Raw genomic sequence first — 20,384 nt, forward strand, 5'->3', positions numbered from 1 at the left:
GTGTTCAATTCTGAAAGGAATTTTGAGAATGTACATGTGAATATAAACAAGTCTAAAAATGAAAAAGCTCTCTTACATGCACTGTTCATTCCTGTGAAATGCTGCCTAGAACAAAGGGACTCTTAACGCAGTGGTAGAAGTAGAATGCTGGTATGTTTCTGACATTAATTAGACTTAATTTCAATTCTAGGTTCTACCTAAAGATATATGAATGTTTGTATTTATTAAAAATATCTAGGGAGGTAATATGAACCAGTCCTTTCAGCTGATTCAGAAGAACTGTGGCAACCTAAGGCTCTGAGTCCACACTTAAGGCAACGGGAGACCTTTCTAGATTTGTTCAGGTTGTATAAAACCTACGACACCATGTTTCCAAAATGTAGTCTGACCGACAGGGGACCCATTCCAGGATTTCCCCCTAAACTTCTGTTTTTTTGGGCAGGACCAGGGTTTAGACCTTGGACCTGCCATCTTCTAATGACTGACTATAGGTGTATTTTTGACCTTTCTGGGCCCCTGTGTCTCATTTGTTAAATGGAATTATTATCATCTTCTCAGAGAAAGCTAATGTATAAAAAGCATCTAATGAGTCAGGCAACTAGTAGATGTTAACAGATATTAATTTGCTTCCCCTTATCCTGTAGTTGTTTACTATAACTATCTTTTACTCCCCAGAAGATGACATATTTCTCTAGAAAATACTGTGTCTCCTATTCCCTTCCTATATTCCACACTGCCTGGCTGATGGCTTTGCAAGCAACAGATGTTTTTAATTGAGAAGCTCCTGAAATTCTGGCACCAGCTGTCTGGAAATGTCAGAATTATCATCCTTCAACTCTCTAGCTTTAAAATTTCATCATATACATATTAACTGCCTACTTAACCTTTCCACCCCTTTTCTGCATTTCACTATTACGACTACACACACACGCACACACACAAATCCATGTGTGTGCACATATACACACCTGAATGCTTTCCACATGAGATCACTGTTGCAAGATTAACTGAGATAAGACTGTATATGGAAGAACTGTGCAAGTTGTAAGATATTACACACATTAGTTTGCTCTGCTCTGCTCATCAGACAGCCTCAAATGTGCAGAGCTCTGTGTAACAGACTTCATTTCTGTGAGGTTATCTTCCACTGAGCAGCTTTTCTATGACACACTGAAGAACAATCAGTCCTCCCTCCACAACACTGCTATCTGCCTCATTTTAAAGAAAATTAGCAAATTTTCATACACAAGAACCAAATCAAGTGGAAGAACATCACAAATGAAATAAAATACTAACAGAACAGGTGAAATCAAATAGCTTGGGAGGAATCTGAAATGGTTTCTTAAGCACGGCAGTCTCCCTTGGCTTTAAATCCCTGCAGGATTCCATCAAGAACTTTGATGAAATAAAACAATTTTTCCTCCCTTCCTCTCTACCTTCCCTTCCTCCCTTCCTTTGTTTGGAGGAAGGTACTAACAGGGCAAAAATATAACCAGGTTTCACTTGACACTTCACAGTGAGATCTTAAACTTTTTATCTGAACTGCTATTAAAAATCTCACGACTACAAATATGGTCCTATGCAAATGATTTTACTTATACAAAGTAACAATGATAAGCTAACATAGACATTTGTTTCCCCATTTTTTGGACAAAAGACATTTCACACAATGGAAAAGCTGAACAAAGGGTTGTACGTAGAAGATACTCTAAAAAACTGATGTGCTTTAAAAAAAAATGTTTATTTTTTGAGAAAACGCGCACGTGCACGAGCAGGGGTAGGCAGAGAGGGAGAGAGAGAGAGAGAGAGAGGGAGAGAGAGAGAGAGAGAGAGAGGGAGAGAGAGAGAGAGAGAGAGAGAGAGAGAATCTCAAGCAGGCACCATGCTGTCAGTGCAGAGCCCAATATGGGGCTTGATCCAGCAAACCATGAGATCATGACCTAGCAGAAATAAAAAATCAGACGCTTAACTTACTGAGCCACCCAGGCACTCCTAAACAATGTACATGACACATGTACTAATATTAACCTTCCAAAGTGAAAACAATCAGGCTAGGAAGATTTAAAAAAAAAAAAAAATACAAACATTGGATTTTTTTATCGTGGGTATTTTCAAATACTGCCAAGTTTTACTGTTAAGAGTTTAAATGGAAACTTATTATTATTAGGATACTACATTGCTTTTTAGTCTCACCGTAAGTGAAACATTAATGAAATACTTCTAGAATTTAAATTTAGCATCCAGAAAGTTCGAAAAATTTATTTCAGTAAAATCTTAAAAGATTATTTTTTTAAACTCTCAAAACAAAAATACATTCTATGATATTTTTACAGTTACCACTATTCTATTTAACATGTATGTCACCATTATGCCTGAGATACAGACCAAACTACAGTTTAAAACCATAATAGGATCATATTTTTTCCTTCTCTTCATGAATAAAATCCTATGAAAAATTACTGTAAAATTATGCTGCTACAAAATAGAGAGGCTGTTGTAAAACCACATTCAAGACTTAAGTGGTTTTTTTTTTTTTGGTTAATGTTGGACAATGACAACAACAAACTCTCCCTCCCTTCAAACAAACAAAACTCTTTTATGTTCTTACCATCTTAAAATGCTTTAAAATTCAGAGATGCCTGGGTGGCTCAGTCCAGCTCTTGATTTTGGCTTAGGTCATGATCTCACGGTCATGGGATCAAGCCCTGTGTAGTGCTCTGCGCTGAGCATGGAGCCTGCTCGGGATTCCCTCTCCCTCTCTCTCTGTCTCTCTCTCTCTGTCCCTACCCCATCTGTGTGTGCACTCTCTCCCTCTCAAAATAAACATTTTTTTAAAAAATGCTTTAAAATTTGACATGTCTCATACCAATTGTAGAGAAATCAGTGGGCAAACTGACATTCATAGTTGGAGATTCCAAACACGTGTCTCTTGGTACTCAATAAAACAAGTAGGCAGAAAATCAGTAAAGAAAGAAATCACCTGAACAACACCAACAACTAATGTGACCTACCTGACATTTTTAGGACACTGATCCCAAGAGAAAACATATCGTTTTCAAGTGCACAGGAAATATTCACCAAGATAAGCCACGTTCTGAACCATAACACTAATAAAAATCAGAGAAAATGTGCTCATGGATCATAAAGGGAACAGTAATGAAAAGATACCTAGAAGATCCCCTAATTGCTCAGAAACTAAACAATACACTTAGAATTAAACCACAGGTCAAAGATGAAGTTTCAAAGGAAAATTAAGTTCTTTGAAAAATTGAGTTCTTTGAACTCAAAGAAGACGAGAATACAACATACCAAATTTAAGGGTGCAGATAAAAGAGTGCTTAGAGGTAACTTTATAGCACTACGTGCTTCTGTTACAGAAGAGGAAAGGTCTAAAATCAGGGCCTGAAGTTTCCACATTAAGAAACTAGAAAAAGAGCAAAATGAACACAAATGCACGAAACAAGAAGCAATACGGGTTAGAACAAATGCCAATGAAAGTGAAAATAGAAAAACACAAAAACATCAATTAATCCAAAATCTGTTTTCAGGTTGGAACTCTTATATGTAGACACTACAGAGTGAGTGGAAATGAAAAAGGGGAAACAGGAAGGGAAAGAGAAAGGGGGGGGGAATAGTATGGTGCAGAACTGGTTTGGAGTCCTAACTGTGCCACGTAACAGTAGTCTCCTTGACTCAGCTCACTCCATGCTTTCTGATCTTCCGTTTCCTCATTTGTAAAAACAGGGGTAAAAATAATCTTTCAAAGAGCAGTAAATATGTTGATTAAATAAATTAGTAACAAAAATTACTTGGAAAAAAATAAAAATACTCTTTGTACTCATTAGTAAGAATAAGAGACTAATTGTTGTCTCACATAAATGCCACATTTTAAGTTCAACATACCTTTAAGGACTTTGAAGGTGTGATGTTACAAGCAAAGCAGTATTCATAAATTACCATAAAATATTTTTTTAGTGGCAATATTGGAGCTCAACTGGGGAAAAATCATCATACATTAATAGTAACTGGCTGGTTGGTAAGTTTTCAAGGAAAAGGGTGACAAGAAAACGAAAGTCAACCAATTATAGATATACCTTTTTGCAGATTTTTTCGAAGTTGATATCATCACCGAGAGCAGATTTAGTTACTATATCAGGTTTCAATTCCTATAAAAAAAATAAAGTAATTTTAGTTATGAGTCTAATTTTAAAGCATCATTCATTACTAATTATTATGAGGTACATTCCTTCCCATGTTTTGCTTTTAAGAAATTTGATATTAAATAAGTTCTTAGTTTTTAGACGAGAATAACTCCTATCATAGTAATAAATTATCATACTCTGAAAAACCACAGAAAAAGGAATTTAAGAGCTAATCCTCCTAAGATAATTACACTCAGATTCCAAGGAAGCCAGAAAATTCAATGTGCCAAGAAATCTCTACCATAATAAAAACTCTTTAACTGAAATAAGATTAAAATAATTCAAAATGTTAATTTAAGATTTCAAGATTAAAAGAAATTACTTATTTCAATGACATTTCAGGACATTGGCAATTATATCATTTTATATCAAAATGTAAATCTTTATAGAGAAATACTTAATTTTAATTATTAAAAAAATCTAACCTACACAATACTTTTATATTATGCAAAGAGCTTATTTTAGAAAATTGAAAAACAGAAAAGCAGAGAAAAAATAAGTAAAATTACTAGCACTGTTTATTTACATGGTTACAATTCTATTACACACTCTTGTACATGCTTCTTTAAGAGAATTTAAGTTTGATATACATTTCACTAAGTAACAAAGGGTGACTTTAGACCATACAAAAATGAAGTTTCTCTTAACAGCTATCAAGTTATTCTATTGTGCAGGAAAAAATACAGTGAACATTTGCATATTTTTTTTTCATAATATTGTTGAGAAGACAGCTAAATAAAAAATGAGCTAGTTGGTTTTAAAACAACATTGACTGACAGTGAGGTAGACGTGTGTGATATGGTAAAAATTGTGTAGGTACTATTACATGAAAATGATTTAAATTATATTTTAAATAAAAATAGAACCATAGCATTTTGTGAGCTAGCTTTATCATCTAATGACAGGGCCAATGTTTATCCTTTTTTTTTTTCCCATTCTCTTACATCACTGTCCTTATTTGTTTAACCAAACTTTTATTATTGGACTTATTTTCTGATTTTTATCTTTTAATAAATAGGAGCAGAATGATATCCTTGTATGTACTGACTTGTGTATCTCTTGAAAAATGTCCACATATTCTATATTAAAGAGCTGTGTAAAACTATGTTTTTGGGAAGAGGAGAATGGAAAAAAAATTAAATATTGATAATTATGATCCAATGTCATAAAGATCAGAAAGCACGGTTTCTGAGAATATTCATTCTTATTGTATATACACTAATATGACTGTACACTAATATAAATATTTAAAAAATCTATATAAACAGCATAAAAAGAAAAGACTCTTTTAAGTGTGTGTGTGTGTGTGTGTGTGTGTGTGTGTGTGTATGTATACATAATACGTCTTTAGGAACTGACGAATTAATATGAAAGATTAGCTTCCCCGAGGTAGTTTAAAGTCAGTAAAATTATTTACAGTACAGCTAAAAAAAAAAAAAAATCCAAATCTTAAGACTTGCCCTGCTTTTGTCATTGGCTGGCTATAAGTACTTTTTTCTACTCTGTAAGTGAAAAAGTCATTCTAAAGAGTGAATCAGTTAAATTTTATTGCAAATATGAACATAATGCTTCCAGAAGGGAATGATGTTGCCTAAATCTCAAACCATCCACATACTCCCTCCTAAAGAATAAATTCAACAAGGACTACAAGAACCATGCCTTCTTCATTATTAGGAGGTACAGGATAACAGAAACTTCAAAACATCAAGTTGAGAAACTTAACACCAAATTCAACAGAGCACTCACTGCATCACAATCTTGTGCACACAAAAAGCCAGGGAATACAAGATTAAGAAGACTCTGGGAGAAAAAAACGTGAGTGAAGGACATACATGAATGACAGACAAAAAGCACCACTAGAACTAGAAAACAAAAACTACTACAGAGAGTCAAAATGGATACAAGACTGAGACTTGGTAATTCACAGCAATGGCTACAAGGGAGGACTTGAAATCAAGTGGTTCTGAAGGCAGGGGCCTCAAGAAGCAGGCACAGAATCAGATAAATAGGGGCTTTGTTCCTCCTTTCAGATATAATGATGAAGGTAAAGGAAGAAAGAGAGAAATTAAGGGCCCTTTGTAGACCAAAGAAAAGACAGGTAAACTAATTCCTCCTTATCAATATTCATTAAAAAAAATGATATATGGTGGATCCAGATGGCTAGGATTTCAAAAAAAAATTAAATTCATATAAAATTAAGAAGAAAACAGAAAATGTAAATAAAAACACTTTATTTCATAGATTCTCTCCTAAAATTATGAAACAAACAAAAACTGTAAACACCCTCCAAACTGTATTAGGGAGTCTCAAACAAGCATTTGGATTTATACAAAAAATATGCAAAATTAGAAATTAAGACACTAAGAACAGAAACAGGTAGAACAAAGAAATACATGAACAGCTGATAAAGTTTAGGAAATAAAATGAAAGAAAAGAAAAATAAAACATCTCAGAGATGGAGAACAGATTCAAAGAAAAATTCAATAAAGCATCTTGAAGAAAATCAACTGGGGCAGTTAGGTGGTGCAGCTGGTTGAGCGTCATCCAACCCTTGATTTCAGCTCAGGTCATAATCTCACAGTGTCAATGAGTTCGGGCCTGATGCTGGCTGTGAGCTGATAGCATAGTGCCTGCTTCCCCCCTCCCTTTGCGCTTTCCCTGCTTGCATGCTCTCTCTCTCTGTCAAAATAAATAAATAAACTTAAAAACAAAAATAAAAACCAAAACCTGGGAGGCTCAGTTGGTTGAGTGCCCGACTTCAACTCAAGTCGTGATCTCACAGTTCGTAAGTTCAAGGCCTTCATTGGGCTTTCTGTTGTCTGTGCACAGCTCCCTTCGGAGCCTCTGCCCCCTCTCCTTCTCATGCTCTGTCTCAAAAATAAATAAACATTAAAAAAAGAAAAATAATTTTTGAAGAAAGTCAAGAAAACTACCAAGAAAATGAAAATGAGGTAAAGAAAATAGCAAAGGAGGATCCCACATATCTATAATTGATATCTCTGAAGATGAAAAACAAAACAATGAAAGAAACCAATACTTAAAACTGTGATTCTAAAAAAAACAAACAATAGAAAACAAACAGTAGAAAACTTAAAAACAGAAAACATTTTGTTTGGGAAAACAAACAATAGAAAACTTAAAAAACAGAAAAGCTAAAATGAGTTGCAATGATCAATAATGCAACCTATCTTTGTAAAGCCATTAGACATTAAAAACAAAGAAAAAATCTTCAGAGACTGGAGGCAAAAATAACAATTTAGTTTAAGAGTAAGAAAATAAAGGTTGTTATCAAGAATAATATTCAAAGCGAGTTCAGAGAAGCATTTTCAAGGTAAGCAGGTTCAAGCAAAGGATTTTATACCTAGTCAAGCTGCTCTACAAGTATCAAGTCTACAGGAAAAAGTTTTGAACCTGCAAAAATTCAGAGAATGTTGCACACATCTGCCTCTCCAGAGGAATCTTCAAGAGGAAAAGCTTTGGCCAACAAGAGATAACTTTGGTAAAAGGACTGATGATGAGTATCTATTTGCCGAGCTATAATGAAAACAAATATGGGGGCACAGGATAAACAATTGAAGGTAAACTTGACATAATCTAAGTAAAATGAAAATGCAGTTGAAAAAATAGGAGAGAAAGGGAGAGTAGAATAAGATCACTCATTGACTACTGTTTAGGTAATATGCAGGAGTCAAAGGACAGGGTTTAAAATGGACTGGAAAGTAAAATATTACATAAGAAAATGGGAAAGTAAGGGCATTATATAAAATATGTAAATACAAAGATAAATAAACCATGGAACAAAAATATGTATTTTTCTAAATACCACAAACTTCTTAAACATTGCAAAAAGAGACATCTAGACAAATACAACATAGAATACCCAATAATTAGAATGTACAATATTATATGACAGAGTTGAGAACACAAGGAGTATATTTTAATGTGAATTAGTTTAATGTACCTACTAGAAGGAAAAGATGTCCAGACTAGATCAAAAAGCAAAACCTAAGTCTATGCCATTTATATGAGACACACAAAAATGTTACTCAAAAACGCTAAAAATGAATTTGCAAAGATACATGAGGCAAATAGAAACAATTAGAAAACAAGAGTTGAGATCATGTATCAGATAAAAAATAATTTAGATAAAGACAAAAAATGTTGGGGCGCCTGGGTGGCTCAGTCGGTTAAGTGCCTAACTTTGGCTCAGGTCTTGATCTCGCGGTCCATGAGTTTGAGCCCCGCATCGGGCTCTGTGCTGACAGCTCAGAGCCTGGAGCCTGTTTCCGATTCTGTGTCTCCCTCTCTCTCTGACCCTCATCCGTTCATGCTCTGTCTCTCTCTGTCTCAAAAATAAATAAACGTTAAAAAAAAAATAAAAAAAAAAAAAGAAAAAATGAAACAAGACAAACAGAAAACTACAGAATATGGAGAAATAGAAATACGTTACTAACAGAAGACTTTCACACAACTCTCCATTCAACAGATCTCAAAATAAGAGGAAAAAGGCATTAGAAAGTCTTAACCTAATAAGGCATATCTATCTGTCTAATGGATTTGTTACCAACATTATGCTCTTATAATACAAATTATACCTTCTCAAGCATACATGGAACATTAAACGATTGATCAAATATTAAGTCAAAGTAAAGTATTATCAAGCAAAGTATGAACAATACTCCCTGATCACAATGAAAAAGTAGGAATTAAAGAAAATCAACCTATAAACAAAAAAGCTCTCCTACCAGGAATTTTTTAAAAAACAACAAAATCCTCAAACAACTCTTGAGAAAGGGAAAATATAAACAGAAATTTCAGGGTTTCTGAAAATTAATAAGGAAACACTATATTTTGGAATTTACAGGAAGTAGTTTTTATTCTTTTTTTTTTTTTTTTTTAATAAAATGAGGATTCCTGAATCTTTTAAAAATGTATTTAGTTTTGAGAGAGGGCATGAGTGAAAGAGTAATAAGCAAGGGGCAAAGAGAGAGAGGGAGAGAGACAGAGAATCCCATGCAGGTTCCAGTCTGTCAGCGCAGAACCTGAAGTGGGGCTCGAGTTCACTTGAAGCGAGCCTTGAAATGATGAACCGTGAGACTGTGACCTGAGCCGAAGTCAGACGCTTAACCAACTGAGCCACACAGGCACTTCTAAAGTGGTTTTTATTGTTAAAACAACTATATAAATAAAAATAAGGTATGAAAATAAATGAACAAATGCTAAACTAAAAGGAACCCAAATTATCTTTGTTCAATTCTTTATCAAATGGAAAAGAAGACCCAATTAAATCATGTGATTTGTCCAAGGTCCTATAGTTTGTGGTAAGACCAATTAATTAGTGCTTCTACTAGATCACTACTTATTTTATTGCTTCTATGATGTTATCCAAAAGATCTTCACCATATTTAAAAGCATTCATGTGAAAACTAACACAAAAGTAAACCGTATTTCATGGTTTCCAATGTCATATGACCATTTGAACATCATCAGAACCTTCTACTGTGTAAGAACCTTCTAGTTTTAAATGAAGCAGTAATGATTTCTATAAGCTGTGTTTAATGTACTTTTCAACACACAAAAAAAGTGTGTTTTTTAATAAATGTGAGGTGCTGAGCAATCCCAGTAGGTAATTTTGGCAACTTCTGTGGTCTTTCAGAGCTACTACAGGGAAAATGTTACGAAGGTTCAAAATAAACACAATACACTTAAAAGAGAAGTACAGACTGAAGTTGATCTGAATTTAACAATGTTGAATATATTTAAAGAAATGTTGCCACTAAAAAAGACTGGGCATTTTTTGGGCTAATTATAAACAACAGCCATTATCAAGATCTGTGAAGGGTCTGAGAATTTACCCTCCTTGAAAGTTAACAGGTTAGCCTGGCATAGTCTGATGGATGACAGCAGTAGACACAAAACTCCTGGGCCAGAAACAAAGGACAGTTTATTACTCAAACAGCAAGAACGAGAGTACCTGCTTTTTATCTTATCCATTGTTTTGCAAAATATCAAAGGCCCCAGACACATAGTGGACAATAAACTTAACGAATGCTGCAATCAAAACTAAGGGAGATTTTTAGGAATATAACACCTTTGAAAATTGGCTATTAAGTACGGAGCATATTCTCAGAATGAAGAAGGACAAGTGTTTACATTTGTATCTTTGATAGTACAACCCGCAAACACAAATTAGGGTTATAATAAATCCCTAGTTTTACAACATAAGCACCTATTATTTACACATTCTGTACTAGGTTGAATGGCTTCCCAAACATGCCTTGAAGATGGAGGAAGGGGCCATGAGGGCAGGAAGGCAAGTGGCTTGTAAAAGCTGAAGACGGCAGCAAAATGATTCCTTAGGGTCTCCAGAAGGCATACAGCCCTGCTGACATCCTTGTTTTAAGACTTCTGACTTTTAGAACTCTAGGATAAAATATCCTTCTTGTTTTAAGCCATCAAATCTGTGATAATTTGTACAGCAGCACTAGGAAACTAACAGACTTTCTATCTCCTACCAATCTTCATATTACAAAGTAATTCATTACACTGTATTATTTGGACAAGCACAATGTACCATAAATAATGCCCAGAATTAAGTATCTTAATACCAACTTATGAAATTACCAAAGTAAATTAAGATGCAATATGGATGGCTTAACCTTTCCTTATGACAATACTCACTCTTGGAGCCAAGTTGGTTATTGCCTTAGTTTTAAATGTAACCACATGACAACAGAGGGAATGCTACCTTCCAAGTTATAGTCCATACAAAACTTTTAAATCATGTTTAAATACTAAGCCTATATGAGTAGGGATGCTGTACCCAAACTAAAATTTCGGTTTAGTGCTATCGTAAGTTGGCACGGAGAAACTAATAAATCCAATGTCTTTCTAGACCATGCAAAAACACCATTAAATATTATATTGTGAAGTTATCCCCCCTTCCCATATGTTTATTCACAAGAAATCAGGCACTGCCTTTTAAATAAGACTCTTCTTGATGTATTATCACAAATGGATAGATAGCACCTCAAATGTTAGTATTCCCTTCAGCATGGTAAGAGGAAATTTAACCCATAACCTTTTTGCATCCTTCTCAGAATGTGTTGTGGAGTTTACTTGGGAAGTTCATGTTAAACTTTCAAAACTCACAAACTGTCTCTCATTGCTCTAAATTCTAGATTTATGTACATTCTGACTCAGAATAGCTAATATACATTTTATTTATTTATTTATTTATTTATTTATTTATTTATTTATTTATTAAAACTGTTCATTTACTTTGAGACAGAGAGAAGGAAAGACAGTGCAAGCAGGGGAGGGGCAGAGAGAGGGAGACAAAGAATTCTAAGCAGGCACCATGCTGGGAGTGCAGAGCCCAATACAGGGCTTGAACCAAGGAATCCTGAGATCATGACCTGAGCAGAAATCAAGAGTCTGATGCCCAAATGACCAAGCCATTCAAGAGTCCCCTCTAATACATTTTTAAAGTGAGAAGTCTTAAACAACATTTTCATTTTTCTTGGATTGTATGAAAAACTAAATAGGTTATAATTTGGCCATATGATTTTAGTCATATTTTAAGAATGAATTACATTTCAAATGGATTATGAAAGCCAGTTGCTATAGCAAATTCCACTAAGGTCCACTAGATCAGTGATTTTAATTGCGAAGATAGGGAATTTACTTATTTATTTATTTATTTATTTATTTATTTATTTAAAATTTGAAGTAATTGACAATTTTCAAAGAATGCTTTGGATGATGGGTAATTTTTAGGATTTTCAGCTGTGGTGTGTCTTACCTGACAATACATTTACTCTCTTTGTTATAAATGAATGGCTCCGCACAAGAGTTTGAAAAACAAGTGAAATTGCAAGGTTTGGGGATAAAACTCCAAAAAGCCTTAATTTAGTTAAAAAAGTAGAGAGCTCTGAAAGTACAAATGATATTTAGAGGCTTGAACAATAAAGAGATGCGACAATTCCAGCTTTTTGGCTAACTATTCAGAAGTGAAAGTACATTCTAACCAGCTTGTTGGGAACAGTTCTGCTTCAAGAACATAAGAAGGAAGCAAACTTTAACATGGCCAGGTAGTAAGCTATCTAGTCCAAACGAAATGGTTTTAGGCATTATACAAATCAGTCACCGAATAAGTTATGCTTATATTAACCTCTGCCTTCCATTTTCCTGATATAAAAAAGGAATGAAAAACACAGAGCGTAAGGTTCTTCCAGGTTAAGAAAGGTGTCTTACACATCTTTGCCCCTAGATTCCAGTATAAGACATTTGTTGAAAGGACTGGACCAGAGTAAAGAAATTTAAAATGCCTATTTGTTAGTGAGAAAAAAGAAAATCTAAAGGAGGTCAGTAAAATCTCTTATCAATAGAAATGGCCAATTCAGGATTTGCGAATAAAGTTTCAGTTGCACGTGTGGGCGTTTTCTTTATGAAGCAAAGGTAAGAACAAATAACTGGGAGAATGGGAGAAGGTAAAATATGACTTAGGGACTCATTGAAACCTACATATCATATTATGAATGGGTGGGAAACTACCTTAGCTAATAAGCCAGCTAACAGATTTATATTCTTTCTGAGAAAAGATTTCATACCAACTGTAAAACTAAGATCCATTTTAACACCCAGCAACAGATATTTTACATAGCAGCTAAGTAATGTATTCCAAGGACATTTTATATGTACTTGGTGTTGAAAGGTTATCTGGTCCCTGCACGCACCACACATGAACATGGTGAAAAAAATATTCATTAGAAATTGAAAGAAAACACACCAGTTCAGGGCTTATATGATAATTTTGCACTACGACATTTCTAGTGTATGGGGTTAATTCTACATAAAATGACTAACCAGAAAGGAACACTTAGCTTTCTTTCATACAGAATAAATTCCAAAGCCTTTTTGCAGAGAAAAGTATTTCTCTTAAATTTTAAAAAGGTCCGGGCACCTGGGTAGCTCAGTTGGTTAAGCGTCCAACTTCAGCTCAGGTCATGATCTCACGGCCTGTGAGTTTGAGCTCCGTATCGGGCTCTGTGCTGACAGCTCAGAGCCTGAAGCCTGCTTCAGATTCTGTGTCTCCCTCTTTCTCTCTCCCCTTCCTCGCTCATGCTCTGTCTCTCTCTTCTCAAAAATAAATAAAAACATTAAAAACGATGAGAAAAAAATTTAAAAAGGTCTTTCTCTATTTTAGATTGAATATAATCATCTCAAATATTCTACAATTTCAAAAGAACAAAATCCATTACTCCATATGGAAATTTGATTTTGTATCAAAGTCATATGCTACAGACTTAGGGAAAAAATACCTAGATATATTTCAATTTAGGAAAACGTTCTGAACATTTCTGAGTCAAATAAGTATGGCTTAACACATTAAGTGACAAAAAAAAAAAAAAAAAGGAAAAACGTTACAAAAGACAAAAGGAAAGACAAAAAACCACAAATGAAACCATTCTCAACTAGAAAACCACGGATCAGGGATAAATAATGGGAAAATGAAAACACCAGAGTTATATTGCAGGTGCTAAATGCGGAATACTGCACTAAACAACTTTAAAATGAGTGCAAGAAAGACTCACACTAAATTAGACAAGCAAAACTTGAGCAATTTTACTCAACAGTACAGAAATCCTATAAAGCGTTTTCATTTTAAAAAAAAGGTCTTTAAATTTATCACCAACACAAGAGAAACAAAAATGATCAGTAATTTACTAATCAAATACTAACTAAACTTAGCTTCTGAAACTGGGCTTAAGTAGTTTCTTTTCCTTAGGTTTCCTTAAAATTACTGAAGTTTGAAAATCTTGGAGTTTATCCACTTGGGAGTTCATTCGTCAGGGGAGCAGGGCTCTGTGTTGACTTGTGCAAGACACACCTTCTTTTACTGTTAGACATTCAATCCAGCTTTATTTTCTAGCATCAGTATAATTTCTTTTATTTAAGATTTCCAATAGAATTATCCAAACCATTTTAAACATTAAATAAAGCATTAAATTCTATACAATTTATATGAGAGTAGTTAGCAATCCATTCATTAAAACACTGGAAATATAAGAGACTTAAGCTAATGAATAATTCTACCCCCATGTGGGAAAGGGCTAACTCAGCAGACCTGGGATGCTCAAACTTCATGTAACTGAGAAAGGTTTATCCTCAGGACTGGCCACTGACTAGCTCTTTGGGATGAGTTCAGAACGCTTGGATATGTACACATAGAACCAATGTGATCAGATAGTTTATGCTAACAATGTGATTGATGGTGGCTATGTCTTTGCTCTGGGAGGCTTAAGTCTTAGCAATTGAGGAGGACAGTCATGCAGATTAATTCATGCCTACGTGACTGGCTCCCAACAATGTGGGCACCATGACTCAAGTGAGGTTTCCTGGTTGGCGACTCTTTGCAAGTGTTGTCACACAACATTGCTGGGAGTGTGACCATGTGACTACACTGGGAGAGGATGCAGGCTGCAAGCTTATGCCTGGTGTCTTCTGGACTTTCCCCTCATGTGCCTTTTCCTTTTGTTGATCTTAATTGATATCCTTGAACAGTAATAATCTGTAACTGAGCATAACAGCTTCTCTTGAGTATTATGAATGCTAGTGAATCAATGAGCCTAAGAAGAAACGATAATCCAAGAAAGTTTAAGAGATCCATTCAAAGAATTACAATAGGGCTAAGCCTGGAATCCCCACAGTTTGCTTTTTGCCATATCCTGTCAGTGGTGATATATTAGAAATTGTTTTCATTCTTTCCTAATCACATTCAACTAAAGTTGCTCAAGTTTCCTACATTAAAAGTAGTCATCCACTAATAATAAGATTCACCAGAATATTCCAGTTCCTTTATTCCATACTATGCTGCATGCTACTGCTTTGCTTATATTCAAAATAGCAAATGTAACTGGAATTAGGTAATCCCAATTTTGATTATTTGGCTATCTCCTTGTCTTTGTTCTCTCCAGAGTACTGAGTATACTGACTCAAAACTAGATAACCAGTGTAGTTTGCATCCAAACTGTTCTGTATTAGGCTGTGGGGAGGGAGACTGAGTCAAGACAAAAATAACTTAGACGCAGTAACCATGCTGACATTTTTAATTCCAAGAGGCTCTCATTAAAGTTGGGCTTTTAACCTAATAAACTACAAAATATGTTTGTATTCTCCAAAATGTGATTAAAACTGGAGTATGTTTAGCTTATGAGGGGTTAATACTGGACACAAGGAATTAAAGGGTGACAAGAGAAGTCTGAATTCTTAAAGATTTTTTTTTTTTTTGTCTTTTTGGAAATGAGGAAAGAAACGCATTTCTCTGAAATAGAGAATCTGAAATAACCCGTGAGAGCTACTGACATCCAAATCTTCATGCTTTTCCAGATGGAAATCTCATTATGGTTACCCTTCAGTGACAACAAAAAACTCTGTTCCTAAATATTGTTCTACTGTTTCCTAAATACATTTCTACCAGATGGAACTTCAATAAGGTATACTCTGTCATCATACTGCCAAAGGATTTTTTCCAAATAAAATATCTCCATCTTCCTCCTTCACCTATTCCTGTGTTCCCGACTGCAATTAATGGCATCTCCAGCCTCTGCTACTCAGATGAGACAGCTTAGAGTAATCTGACACTGTGGGCCTCTTCGTCATGCTTCTGTTATGTTCCTACCCTCCCCGCCTTTTGCTTTCTCTCCTGTAATTCTGTTGAATTTGGTCCCCTCTTTCTGACTACCCATAGGTTCAGGATTTCATTATGGATTATGTGTATTGTAACAGCCTAACTGGGTTTCCAGCCTCCAGGCCCAACAACTTCCAAGGCCCATTGTGTCAAATGCTTAATACAGAACAAAGACAAAGACCTTTAGTCTTATATTCAAACTCTGTCATTATCTGGTTTCCATGTATCTTTCCTATATGTATTATTATATACTATATAGTATATATAATTATACTATAGTATATATAATTATATACAGTATAAATATATAGTATACACTATATATACTAGTGTATATAGTATATATAATTATTATATTATATAACAATATATAATATATACAGTAATAGTATATACAATTATATACTATGAAGGGTCTCATAGGCCATCCAGCTTTACATAACACCTACAAAAATTTTACCTCCTCCAGTGTCAGCATCTTTAGTAACTGTCTGCATTTTCAGTTTTTATTTGTGGAATGCCTTTCTGCCATCTGTCACCTACCTTTTACACTCCCTTGGTCTCCAGTTAAAATCTATCCATGTTTCAACTCTTGGTTTCTAAATGCCACTGAAATGAAGCAGGGCTTCTTAGAGAAATGGCTGATTACAGATTGGAAATATGAAATGTATAATCCCTACAACATTTTGTTATGCCAGAAAAGGAAGAACTAATCAGATTCTCTCAAAAAGAGAATCTTTCTCTCAAAAGTCACGTAGCCAGCTTAGAAGGGATACTACTGGTCAAACTTGGGTGTCAAATAAAACAATGACAGCAAGAGATCATAAACCCAGTGACTGCATAATTTGTTGTTCAAAACAGAACACATGTGGGAGTGACATGATGCCGTATTAAAAATTAAACTGAGACAGGTGGTGATTATCAGAAGAATCCTGGGGAAATCTAGCCTTTAGGGAACCATATAACTGTAACTCTAGTTATCTCCAAAAGCTCTTTATTTTATCTTAATTCCATTGCAAGTAGGCTTCTGCCCCCAATTATTCCCCATGCATATTTTTGTGAAAGTCACCAATGGCTTCCATGTTGCTCAATCTCACAAACAGATCTCAGTACTCCTCTTACTCAGCGTATCAGTACCATCTGGCTCTTCCCCTAGTTGACAATCATCAGCTTTTAACACGTTAATTCCTCCTTCTCCTTAATTTCATTTGACTTAGAGGACCCACAGTCTAGGCTGTTCTATCTTAGCCTCCTTTGCTAGTTCCCCTTCTCCTCTCTGGCTTGAGAGTGGACCAAGATTCTGTGCTTGGTAATTTTCTATTCACTAGTATTTAGTGATTTCATCCAGTCTCCTGACTTGAAATACCACATAAATGTCAACAACTCCCCAAAGTCACTATCTCTAATCCAAATCTCTTCTGCACCCCAGACTCATTTATCAAACTGCTACTTCACAGCATCTCTCCTAATCCTTCCTACTTTACTGTTTTTTCCATTGCACATTATCTACTAGCGTGATATATAATTAACTTAATATGTTGCCTTCCCTTGGCCAACAGACACATGAAAAGATGCTCGACATCACTCACCATCAGAGAAATACAAATCAAAACTACAATATCACCTCACACCTGTCAGAATAGCTAAAATTAACAACACAGGAAACAACATGTATTGGCAAGGATGTAGAGACAGGGGAACCCTCTTACAATGCTTGTGAGAATGCAAACTGGTGCAGTCACTGTGGCAAACAGTATGGAGTTTCCTCAAAAAGTTAAAAATACCTATTGTCCTTTGATCCAGTAAATGCACTACTAGGTATTTATCCAAAAAATACAAAAACACTGACTCAAAGGGATACATGCACCCTGATGTTTACAGCAGCATCAACAATAGCCAAATTATGGAAAGAGTCCAAATGTTCATTGACTGAGGAATGGATAAAGTTGTAGCATATATACACAATGGAATATTAGTCGGCCACAAAAAAGAATGAAATCTTGCCATTTGCAACAACATGAATGGAGAACAGAGTATTATTCTATGTGAAATAAGTCAGAGAAAGACAAATACCATATGATTTCACTCATATGTGGAATTTAAGAAACAAAGCAAGTGACCATAGGGGGAAAAAAAAAGAGACAAGGACTAAGACACATACCCTTAACTATAGACAACTGATGGTTATGACAGGAGAAGTGGGTGGGGGGATGGATGAAACAGGCAATAAGGATTAAGGAGGGCACTTGTGGTGAGGTGCACCGGGTATTGTATGTAAGGGTTGAATCACTAAATTCTAAACATGAAACTAATATTACACTGTGTATTAACTGGAATTTAAAAAAAAACTTGGAAGAAAAAAAATACGTTGCCTTCCCCAATTCTCCCAAAAAAGAAGTTATGAAAGATTAGGAAACTCTGTCTAAATTTCCCCCCCTCAGATGTATCACAGGAGCCTAGAAAATCACATGGCATGTGGTAAACGCTAAAAAAATACTTACTTAAGCTATACATGCTTGCTAGGTATCTTGAATTGTTAAAGAAAGATCTTTGTTATCTCACTATTGGGTACATAGCACAATCCAGACCTGCCAGCAAACACTGTCCCTATTCAGGAACTATGGCAGAGAGTACACTTAATAACTATGTCTTTCATTCAAGTTTACTACTTCTTATTTTTCTAAAAAAAAAAAAAGGAAAAAAATGGGGTGCCGGGGTGGCTCAGTCGATTAAGCATCTGACTTTGGCTCAGGTCACGATCTCACAGTTTGTGAGTTCGAGTCCCGCGTCGGACTCTGTGCTGACAGCTCAGAGCCTGGGGCCTGCCTCAGACTCTGTCTCTCTCTCTCTTTCTGCCCCTCCCCCACTCGTACTCTGTCTCTCTCTCTCAAAAATAAATAAAACATTTAAAGAAAATAAAAAAAAAACCCCACCAGTTAATTTTTACTCTTGCCCACATTGAGATGTGACTATAAATATCGAACTTAACACAGAACTTCTTGTAAGAAAACTAGAAAAATAATCTAAAAACAGTATTTCTTGGTTCTCTAAGTACTTCACAACCTTTTCAAACTAAGAATAAAGCAATATAAATTTAAATCTACATTTTATTACTTGTGAAGTCACAGTCAGTCACCTTTTAAAGGCTCAGCTTCATGCTACAGAAAGCCTTCCTTGAATCCGCAAAGCTATATTAAATGGCCCTCCTCTGATACATCTATGAGTGTTTTGTACATTGTACTGAAATTCTGTTCATATGTCCATCTCTCTCTTTATACACTTCTCAAGGGCAAACATATTAATTCCTATATTTGTATACAGTAGCAGAGCATCTGGCATAAAAAAGCAGAGACCTAATGTATTACTGTTGACCTGAAATAAAGAGCCTTGGTCTTAAGAATAGCCCAGATAGGACATTATAAAAGTATGCTAAATTTTCTGACAAATTATAGGACTAAATAATATTAGGTAATTTTTTTTTTTTTTTTTTAAATCCTGCAGTACTAACTAAATTAATAAGAATGATTTCAGCTTCTGGTCTAAAGTCACGACGCAACGTGGACAATGATGATGGACTGTGTAGTATAGTGGATTTCTAAGAGATCTCTGTTCAAGAACACTGTCACTGAATAGTTTTAGCATAACTTTACAAAAGGCTATTAAAGGTAACAGCTATCTTAAATATTTTCTCTAAGGGCGCGTGGGTGGCTCTGGCTCAGGCGGTTGGGCATCCGACTCTTGATTTTGGCTCAAGTCATGATCCCGGGATTGTGAGACTGAGCCCCACATTGGTCTCCGTGTTGTACATCTCTCTCCCGCCTGTCCCTCTGTCCCTCTCCCCAACTCACGCTGTCTTTCTCTCTCTACAAAAAACAAGTTTTAAAAATTTAAACATTTCGTTGTCATTTATATAGAGTAAAAAACTACAGATTCAAAATCTTACAAAGCATAAGAGACTCTTAAAAACTGAGAACGAACTGAGGGTTGATGGGGGTGGGAGGGAGGGGGGGGTAGGTGATGGGTATTGAAGACAGCATCTTTTGGGATGAGCACTGGGTGTTGATGGAAACCAATTTGACAATAAATTTCATATATTAAAATTTTTTTTTAAAAATCTTAAAAAAATATTAAAAGAGTACTATGATAGGAAGACTGATGTTGCATATTTTATTTAATCCCCACAGCAGTCATATAGGAAATATTTCCAGTTTTAAGATGAAACACACAGATGAGAGTACAAAAACGTATCAATCCAACTTGTTAAACATTTCAGGAAATGACATAAATGGCTTTAATTGTTGTTTTTTTTAATTATATTTTTCCACATCTTAAAAGTTATGAACACATTGCCAAATTTATTTTGAAATTCAAATTCTTAAACCTGAAATGAAAAATTAACTAACAACAAAGTCTAAAGCATTAACGTTAGATAAAGGATAAAAAACAGGAAACTAGAAAATTCACAAACAACTTTGATAAAGACTTATCTT

The 20,384-nt window shown here is 35.0% G+C and overlaps 1 protein-coding gene across 1 annotated transcript in view; it reads right to left on the bottom strand.

The window, feature by feature from the left end:
• Positions 1 to 20,384, bottom strand: part of SRFBP1 (serum response factor binding protein 1) — a 67,613-nt gene that overhangs the window by 14,077 nt on the left and 33,152 nt on the right. The window contains exon 4 of the mRNA XM_086705617.1: positions 4,095 to 4,166. Within this exon, the coding sequence (XP_086561743.1) occupies positions 4,095 to 4,166 (72 nt within the window). The remainder of the gene's footprint in view (positions 1 to 4,094; positions 4,167 to 20,384) is intronic.

The sequence above is a fragment of the Puma concolor genome, chromosome A1 (assembly GCF_028749965.1).
Source record: "Puma concolor isolate L17-30 chromosome A1, mPumCon1.1.hap2, whole genome shotgun sequence".
Taxonomy (NCBI): Eukaryota; Metazoa; Chordata; class Mammalia; order Carnivora; family Felidae; genus Puma; species Puma concolor.